General features: G+C 30.5%; 1 protein-coding gene across 1 annotated transcript; it reads left to right on the top strand.

Annotated features, from left to right (window-relative positions):
• The first annotated feature begins 588 nt into the window (after window positions 1–588).
• On the top strand, window positions 589–6,694 carry LOC131050721 (AP2-like ethylene-responsive transcription factor PLT2). The gene is made up of 11 exons (XM_057984951.2): window positions 589–851; window positions 1,958–2,033; window positions 2,463–2,606; window positions 2,743–2,811; window positions 3,414–3,870; window positions 3,961–4,040; window positions 4,496–4,584; window positions 4,701–4,774; window positions 5,040–5,084; window positions 5,265–5,341; window positions 5,608–6,694. The coding sequence occupies exons 3-11, from the start codon at window positions 2,558–2,560 to the stop codon at window positions 6,651–6,653; spliced, it is 1,986 nt and encodes a 661-aa protein (XP_057840934.2). The 5' UTR covers window positions 589–851; window positions 1,958–2,033; window positions 2,463–2,557; the 3' UTR covers window positions 6,654–6,694.
• The last annotated feature ends 3,405 nt before the right edge of the window (window positions 6,695–10,099 follow it).

Below are 10,099 nucleotides of genomic sequence, written 5' to 3'. Positions count from 1 at the left end.
GAAAGCTCAGAGATATTGAGACTTTCATTTTTTATTTCCATTTAAATATTATATCTTTATTAAATTAAAAAATGAAACCCTCAATATCTATCTCTAGGCTTTCTTTATATAGAACTCAATATATATCACTTAGTTTACCCACATCAATAACGTGTCATTATTGTACCCATTCTAGGTAATATAACATGATTTTGAGAATTGTGCATCTAGATTTATAGGCATCTTGCTATTGTAAAGAAGGCAATGCATATCTCCAACTTATTCTAAAATCTTTTACACCTTATATTTTACCTACACCAATGACGTGTCATTATTATACATATTCTAGGTAATATAACATGATTTTGAGAATTGTGCATCTAGATTTATATGCATCTTTGTTATTATAAAGAGGGAAATGCATACGTCCAATCCACCCTAAAATATTTTCCACATTATATTTTACCTACACGGATCACGTGTCATTATAATACACGTTCTCGGTAATATAACATGATTTTGAAGAATTTTGCATCTAGATTGATATACATCTCTGCTTTATTAAAGAAGGCGTTATATAGTTTCAATCTACCCTAAAGAACAGATTAGCCTACATCTAAGACGGTGCCGACATCTAAGACGGTGTTTTTTCTGAAAAGGCTAAGCATATGTTTCTACTAAGACTGATTAGCCCACATCTAAGACGGTGTTTTTTTCTGAAAAGGTTAAACATATGTTTCTACTAAGACTGATTAGCCGAGGATGTTTTTTCTGAAAAGGCTAAGCATATGTTTCTACTAAGACTGATTAGCCCACATCTAAGACGGTGTTTTTTTCTGAAAAGCTGCAACAAAACATTATTTCTTTGAAAGGTATTAAAGTTGAATGTTTTTTTTCTGAAGAGTTGTAGTGAAACATTATTGCTTTAAAAGGTAGTAAATTTGCAACCCTTGAAAAGTAGTTTTTAAAATATTGTTTCAATCATATGATTGTATTGAAACATTATTTGAAAGCTACTAAAGTTGAATGTTTTTTTCTGAAAGGTTGCAAGAAACCTTATTTCTTTGAAAGATACCAAATCTGCAAATCTTAAAGAAAATTATCTTTTAAATATTGTTTCATATAGATTTAGATTTAGATCATTCTCAGATTAGTATAACCCATCAATTTGATTATATCTAAAAATGATTTATAATGCTAAATTCACTGAATCTTTTGCCTATATGTCAATATGTTAAAACTCATCCCATTCATTATCAATTTTCCTTATATTTTATCCTTTCCTTTTGCATTGTCTGCATATATAAATTAGGGTTTTCTTATTTTCCTATAATAATAATAAATCATAGTTCACATATATGTTTTATTAATCATGCTTTCAATTTGGTTTACTAGATATTCTCAATGTCCTTTATATTTATTTTTAATATTATCTATTTTCAGATATAGGAGAGGGATTAGGCCCGATTTTATATGGGAATGGTTTGAACCCTTTTACAAATTGATACTTATATGAAAGATGATAGTGATATTTTGTTTAAAAATACTCTTATTGTAGATGAGATCTAATTTTCAACACAAGGGTTTCATGTTGGAAGTTGGTTTGGGGTTCCTTCTTAAACCTCTCTTTTTTGAAATTCTAACTCTTTTCTGGGATGGGGACCATTGTTCCTGTTGGTTATTTGTTTGTGAGATCCTTCTATTCCATTCCACATTATTGACTGTTATGTACAAGCATTTGAACCCTCCCCCAATTTACATAATTGCTTGTGAGATCTCTCTATTCCACATTGTTGACTGCTATGTACAAAAATTTGAACCCTCCCAATTTACTTAATCAGAACTATACTATTACATTTTAATTTTATTTTATAGAATAATAATTACAGTGATGAAAAGGAAGACATAATCTCAATATTTTATTTTTGTCTAGTCACTATACTATAGATTCTAATGTTAAATTCGTATCCATTTGCAGAATATTACAAGGATTCATGGATCTCAAAAACCTGCCGTCCAGTTTTTTGGCCTACAGTTTACCTTGGACTTACTAAGTATGTTCATAACTATATCTCTTTTTCATATATATGTCAGATAAAGGGCTAGTTTTAAGTAAGATTATGTGGGACTCAATGTAGGCATTTGTCCAAAGAGAATACGAACCGCAAGGTTAGTTTTATGAATTTATACTGTAATTAGTTATCTCTTGAACAGCTTTTTCTCTACAGATCAAAATGGTATCTAGTGTCTCTCAAAATCACCTTAAGTTTAGAAGGTTGCTTTTATATGTTGAATGCTTTGACAATAAATCGAGATTTCTTTCACGGGTAATATCATAATTAGATATTAGGTCTAGAAATAAGGTGTTTTATATATTATCTTTATCTATTTATTTTGTTTGAAGTTAAGTTCTTATATATATTATGTTTTTATTCTGATGAAAAACAGTCTATTAATATTGTCTACAATGAAAAAAAATTCAGATTGATAGAAGATATTTTAAGTTGATGGTATGTTATACTAGAAAACCATTCATTTGAAGTTTTTGAGAGGAAGTTTTACATAGATATCCATAGGGATGGGTGAGAAGAATGAGGCTCATTATGGAAAGAATCAAGTATTACAAGGTACTCATTTCATCAATCTCAATAATGAAATAGAAATTGTCTTTTTAAGTTATATATTTTGATTTATCTGTATTTTTTTTACCTATGAAACAAATACATGATATTTCCTTTTTTCTTGGCACCACATGATATGCAGGAAATCAAAGCATGGGTTCAATGGAGTCTGCTGATTCTTTTAGTCTGGAAGACTTCAGCAACAATACAGGTGTGAAATTACATCTTAAATACCATTTGTCTGATTCTATTAGAAATTTCTTGAATATGAATTTCAATGATTTTAAAGCTAAGTTTGATTCATATTTTGTTATAACTGATTTAAGATATAATCAATATTTTAAATTGTATTTTTATTTATTGTGATCTTTTAATTTATTAATATTAAATTATTTTATTATTATTTTCAAATATTAATAATTTTTAATTAAATATGTTTGATTTCTTAATTAATAGTACTTTTCACCTATATAACTTGGAGAAATATTCTAATAATATAATAATTCATTTTATTCTGTCCTTTCTTATTCCATTTCTATTCCAATTCTCCTTGGTGAAAACATTTCTACTCCAATTCTCCTTGGTGAAAAGAAGGTTTAGGATCTGCTCTTGCTCTTGTTTATTAACTTTGTTTTCTTTACATATCTATTGATAGAGATGTTGTGGAAGATAATTATTTTTTTGGACTACTTAAGTTTAGTTTATATGTTAGTGCTACTTATAATTTTAAGGAGGACAAACTTTAAGTCACAATCAGTGGTCAATAAATTACAGATTGTAATGAAAAAATTTATACTTTGCCATAACATGCAGAATTCCTTGAGAAAATATTGGCTGATAATGACTGGTTGAGATGTCATCTGGAAGCAACAGCAGGGCAGATTTGTCCCTTGGACAGTGGAGAAAATCCCAACTCAGCCCTCCTTACAAGTATAGACCTAAATCAGACAGCCACAAATACAAATACTTTGGAGGAAGATGAGCTCATCTTAACTAATGTTCTGTGCAGCAAAAGTACTTTAATGGACACTACTACTACAAGTATTGAACCTGCTGTACCTCAACCTGCACCTGCTACTAAACATGACTTGTCATCAGAACAGACTATTCAGTCAAAATCATGTGCAACCATTCCATCTGCGGGTAGCCATGGAACATCACAGAGAAGAAAACGTAGGAAGAGAAAAGAAATCGAAATTGTTGATCTAACAAAAGACACATCAACCACTCCACTCGGAAGAAGACCTTCAGTTTACCGTGGAGTAACCATGTATGTTCATATACAGTTATAAATATTGTATAACTAATAGATCCAAATCCAAGGCTACTTTTGAACATCATTCTGTGGGATTCAATGCAGATGCAAAAGTGGGAACTTTGAAGTCCATTTTTGGGACAGCACCTTCAGAAGACAGGGTCTCAATCGCAACGGTATACAAGGTCAGTTTTATGAGGTTTTTTGAAATGAAATTAATCATGCTTTAAGATGTCTGAACTTTATGCTTTACAGAGCTCCATGGCTCTACAAACAATTCAAAATCTATTATTAATAGAAGATTTCTAAGTTTGGAAACACGATTGCCTTCATTTTCAGGGCTTGCAATGAAACTCATAACAGTCTAGCTTAGAGTGTTAAAGTTTAAAAATTAGTTACCAAAGATTTGTTGGCTTTCCTTTATCTAAAACTATAGATGTAGTTTATGATTATATACTTACCAGACCAAAACTAGACACTAATTCTTTGTTTTATTGTTGTCACCCTTGAATTATTCATAATGATTGGGCGGCTCAGTATATCTTGGTAAGAAATTTTTTTTTTTAATATATGTTTTATGATATTTGAATTTATAGTCTGTTTAGATTTGTAATTGAATTGTTTTGTGATGCAACTGTAGGTACCTATGATGAGGAAGAGAATGCAGCAAGAGCTTATGATCTGGCAGTTCTCAAGTTTTGGAGTCCAACAGCTGCAACAAACTTTCCGGTATGACTTTACATTATTTTGGTTGTACATTTTAATTGTTGAGTTTTCAATCTATATGTTTCACAGAATATTTAGCTTGCTGTATAAGATCTGGATTTTGATCACAATAAATGCAGAGTGAAGTCTATGCTAGAGAGTTAGAAGAGATGAAAAATATGTCAAGGCTAGCGTGTATTAATCATTTGAGAAGGTAACTGAATTTCCTTGATTCTAGCTTAAAGATGGTGCTGTGTAGTTGGATGTTATCATAGTTTCATTGCTGTGTATTGGATACCATTAAAGATTACTCAAATGTGGATAAAATATATATAATAAATATTTACTGGAGTTGCAATAGATTTATGTTTATAAACTCAAACAGTACTTTATAACAGTTAGTCATAATCTTTCTTTTGCTTCATGGTTTTAATCAAACATGTTTATCTAATCAAAACAAGTTAATTATAAATTTTCAGGTTATGTACTGGCTTTTGTAAAAAATTCTACCATGGAGTAAAAAGGTTTGGATCTCATTTAATTTATGATCATAGAATATTATGGTTTGGATATCATTTGATTAATGATCATAGAATATTATGTAAAATACTGGTACTAGCTGAACTTGAAAGATCGATTGATATTTCAAGAAAAAAGAGTTGTCATGAATGGAAAAATGAACAGATGTAACTGTACTATGGCAGAAATGATCAAGATGGAAAGTGGCATGTTAGGATTGAAAGACTCAAAGGGAATAAGAGTTTTTATCTTGGAAGTTTTGGTGAGTGCAGCATTTTTTTAGAGTGTATTACAAGCTTTGTTTTGTTTAGGTAGTTTATTTGAAATCACTTTAAAATGCTAGTTCTATTAGGAATTAGTCTGATTTCAGACAAGTCACCTAAACAAGCAAAAGCTTAGAATGTATTGTTTAAACAAAAATAAAACTCTCTATTTATAATATAATATTTTCAGGTTTTTCTAAATAAAAACAGAATGCATTCAATAATCAAATCAGATGAAAGGGCTAATGAATATGTTTGAACTCAGACACAGAGGAAGAGGCAGCCGAAGCTTACGACATTGCTGCTATCAAACACAGAGGAGTCAATGCCTTTACACACTTTGAAAAAAGCAGATATGATGTGGAAAGAATCATGAACGATACACTGCCAATAGAAGAGAATTCAGAGGACAGGAAAGTAGAAAAAAGAAAAATGGAAGGACTGGGACAGCTCATGGACAAAGGGAAAAAAGCTCGTGTTGAAATGAAAGAAAGTGAATCTATAATTGGGAATATTATAAACCAGAATTCAGTGACAGACGAAGCGAGCTATGACAGTGCTGCTACTGTATTATCTAATGTTGATCATGAATGTGTTCTTCCAGGTAACCCAGTGACAACACATCAGCAACTGGACCACAATATACATTCATCTATCTCTACAGAGAACAACAATGGTGTTGTACACAATCTAATGGGCTTGAAACCTGCAGACAGTAATCGATATGCACCTATACTTGGACTGGACATGGACAACTCTTTTGTTTCATTGTACAGTGATAAACAGGAAGCATCAGTTTCTTTAAAGACAACAGGCATTGAAAACGTACCATCTGCAGGTACCTCCACAACTAGTACATTCTGCTTACCTCAAACTCAGAACTTGGATCCTGTTATAGTTGAGTATGAGAATGTAATGTCTGACAGGAACTTCATAAGACTGTTTCTTGAGGATTTAAATGATAAAGCTGATGAACAACCAGCCTCTGATGCTCCTAATCGATGTGCACCTACTCTTGGACTGGTGATGGACAACTCTTTTGTTCCATTAGACAGTGATAAACAGGAAGCATCAGTTTGTTTAAAGACATCAGGCTTTGAAAACGTAACATCTGCAGGTACCTCCACATCTAGCACTTTCTGCTTACCTCAAGCTCAGACCTTGGATCCTGGTACAGTTGGGTATGAGAATCTAATGCCTGACAGGAACTGCAAAAGACCATTTCTTGAGGATTTAAATGAAAAAGCTGATGAAGAACCAGCATGTGATGCTCCTACTATGTTCAATATTTGGAGTGATAAAAACAGGTAAGTGTCTAGCATATTAAATTGCACAATAGCTCCTCATACCACGCTATATGTTTTGCACAACCATGTGTGGCTTGGTTTAGGATTTTATATCATCTACATATTTAATACGGGAGTATGAGATTTTTGGTGAAATTTTCTAGGTTAGAAGTCAAGGATTAAGGGGTATCTAATTTTTCTTATGGCACCATTCCAGCCTCATCGTGACTCAATAAACTTATGATATACATGAGTTTGATTTAATTTTAATAGCTATATTATTACATTTACATTTAAAACTTTTATGGTGACTGCCTTGTTTAAAAATATATATTTAACTAACATTTATTTCAAAAAGTTATAATTATAAAATAATTATTAATTAAATGTCTTTCCAGTAAAAAATGATTTTTAAATAAATAAAATTTAAATAATATAATATTATTTTTTGTTTGTATTTTAATTGATATTGATATATCAAAAATCGTTTTAGTAAATGTTGTTTAACAAGTGTTGGACCAGCTTTGGAGTTAGCCTCTTGACTGCAATCTTCCCCTATTATTACTTTAGAATTTTTTTGAGATTTCTCAATAAATCCCTTGTGAAGGATGATATTTTGGATTCTGTTTTTGTTGAATTTATGATTCTAATTTCTACTCTGTGATTGGTTAAGTCTACTTAGGTGTGTTATTGTTGTTTTATGTGTTCTTGTTCCCTCCTCGTTGTTTAAAGCTCTGATTTAGGGAAATGAAAGAAACTTCCCTTGGAATTCATTTGCTCTAATGATGTAAACAAACTTGTTTTATGGATAGTTGTATAAAGAAGGATGAAAGGTCTTCCTAATACAAACTTGTTTTATGGATAGTTGTATAAAGAAGGATGAAAGATTTTCTTAATTCAAAGGTGTGTGGATTATAGTGTTAGATCTTAAACCATTTTATATCGCTGTATTTTGTTATGTATATTGCTACAACTTCATTTTTTATTACATTATTCTAAAATTGAAACTAAACAAAATAAAAAAAAATATTAAGAAATTTTAAGATTCAACATTGAATTTAATTTTAATTAAATTTATATATATATTGTGCTTTTAAATGATCATAAGAAGAAATCATAAAGTATTTTTGTATTCTCCAAACCCTAACTACATCTAAACACTGAGTCACATCATCACATCACTAAAGAATTCAAATTGGTTTTGGGCGAGCATTCAATTCATTTTTTATTAGTAATTACCAACTCAATGCAATGGAAAGAAGGGAAGGGAGGTTTTAAAAAAGAAAATGCATAAGAAAAGGAAAAATTAGTTGAAATTTTCAAGGAGTGACTTTCACACGGGGAGGGATGAAACGCAACAAAGGGAGAACATGGCGGAGAATGTACTAAAAATAGAAAGAGAAGAGTAGTGGGATGTGTGAAAGAACAATGAGGAAGGGTCTTTGGGAAGGGGTAAAAGAAGTCATCTTGTTTAATTTTCAATGCTTTCAGCATTAGACGGCTTATAGGGATGTAAGATAAGGAGAATTTTAAAAAAAAAGAAAAAAAAAGAAAGGATTAATTTGGACACATATGAAAGATAGAGAATATTTGGAAAACAAAGAGAGAAAATAAGAGAATTTTTAAAGGAAAGGACACACATGAGGGGTAAGGAAGACATGAAAAATGAGGTCAGGTCATTCTCTTTATTTATTTGTTTTTGTGTAATCTAAGGATTGAACTAACAAATAAAAAATAGAAAAAAGAATTCACAAAAAGACAAAATAGAGTGGTATAAAACACGAGAGAAAAGCACCTTGAAAAGTGTTGAGTTTAAGGATAGAAAGATGATTTTTATAAAAGAATGTTGAAGTTACCAAGAAAGGACACACATGAGGAGAAATGAAGATAGAGAAAAAGTAGGTCACCCTCTTTCAATGTATTTATTAATTTTTATGTGCAGTCAAAGGAAGAGAGAACCAACAAAGAAATAAGAGAAAAATGCATTTGACAAGAGACAAAATAGAGGGGGATAAAACACTTGGGAGATGAACGTCTTAAGTGTTGGGTGAAGGGATAGAAAAACAAGATTTTTTAGAAGAATGTTGTGATTTCCTTAGGGCCACCTTTAAAATTGCATTACCAATTTTGTCTCAAAGAGTCCTATAGCTCTAATAAAGAATGCATTATCTTTGAGCTAATTTTCCATTTACAAAATTAATAAATTTCTAATTATCTTATTAGAGTTAACTCCATCAAATTAATAAATTTATCATCAAAATACTTATCAAATGAGTTATCAAATTCATTATTATCCTCCCATAAATTAAAAATCATAAATTTACTTAGTAGTATTAGTTTACTCATCCCCCCATTCAAGTTAACTACAAAGCTAGTTAACTACTAATCATTGAAAAAATATCCACCATACATTTTCATCTTGTAAAAGTCAATAAATCTATTGTTTTATTTATCATTATGGTCATGAATATTTATTAAAAATAACTCAATTATTTTTATCATTCAAAAATTCTTGATGCTATCTTGTTGAGTCGAGAATCCACATACTATCAAAGCATTGAGCAAATCTTTTTTGCATTCAATCTAAAGTTTCCAATTAAGTTTGAAGTTAAATTTATTTTTTTTCTTATTATTATTTTATGTTTTCAATTTTCATTGCAGGAGTGTTTGAAAAGTAAGATAACTCTAAGAGGAACAATAATAAAGGTTATAGTAGAAAAATTTATAGAGAGTTGTGATGGAGTATTAGAAGGCATAAGGAGAGTACAAGAGATAATATAATTTATTAGAGAAGACAAAAGAAGGGACCATGCATATGTGGGAGATTAGAGAATAGTAGGGGGACATGAAAATGAATATGCTAGTGAAGAAATGGATGTAGACAAGAGGAAACTAATTAGGTCCACCTATAAGATTAAGAGAAGAAAAATGTGCAGTTATTAGGATTCTCATGGAATTCACACCTATAAGAGCTAATTTATTGGTTGATAGTTACAATGAAGAATTTTGTGTATGATGGAATATACTACTCTAAAATTGAAGGTGGCACAAACCAAGATAATAGGTCATGTTACAATATGGTGGAAAGGAAAAAGAATTGTGAGAGAAAATCATTAAATGGGATAGGGAAATGACAAGAATTAAAGGTAATTTTTACTAGTTGAATAAAGAAATTTTAAAATTTGTGGCAATGAGAGTTAAGTGTCAAAATTCATAATGAATTTTTTTGTGATGCTTCAATTAGATTAGATAACCATCAATTGGATAATGAACAGTTTTCCAACAATCAATAACCTAAAGTTGAATATCTAGGATGAAGTGAAGTATGGGAAAACTATGAAGAGTTGAATGGACCTACTAATATGTATTAAAATGGATGGGAGGGGATTTTTTAGAATGTAACAATGCTTTCGTAGAGGATAATGTATATTTTTCAATAAAAGAGAACAACTAAAGAGTCGTAAAGGAGAA

The sequence above is a fragment of the Cryptomeria japonica genome, chromosome 11 (assembly GCF_030272615.1).
Source record: "Cryptomeria japonica chromosome 11, Sugi_1.0, whole genome shotgun sequence".
Taxonomy (NCBI): Eukaryota; Viridiplantae; Streptophyta; class Pinopsida; order Cupressales; family Cupressaceae; genus Cryptomeria; species Cryptomeria japonica.
Note: the sequence above shows the minus strand (reverse complement) of the source record. Positions and strands in the feature narration are given on the sequence as shown.

Bases quoted from the DNA above. Each gene is read 5' to 3' on its own strand.
- LOC131050721 (XM_057984951.2), top strand. From the start codon at position 2,558: ATGGGTGAGAAGAATGAGGCTCATTATGGAAAGAATCAAGTATTACAA. The intron at 5,085-5,264 runs GTTTGGATCTCA...GTACTATGGCAG, and splicing joins TTCTACCATGGAGTAAAAAG to AAATGATCAAGATGGAAAGT. The intron at 5,342-5,607 runs GTGAGTGCAGCA...GTTTGAACTCAG, and splicing joins TTTTTATCTTGGAAGTTTTG to ACACAGAGGAAGAGGCAGCC.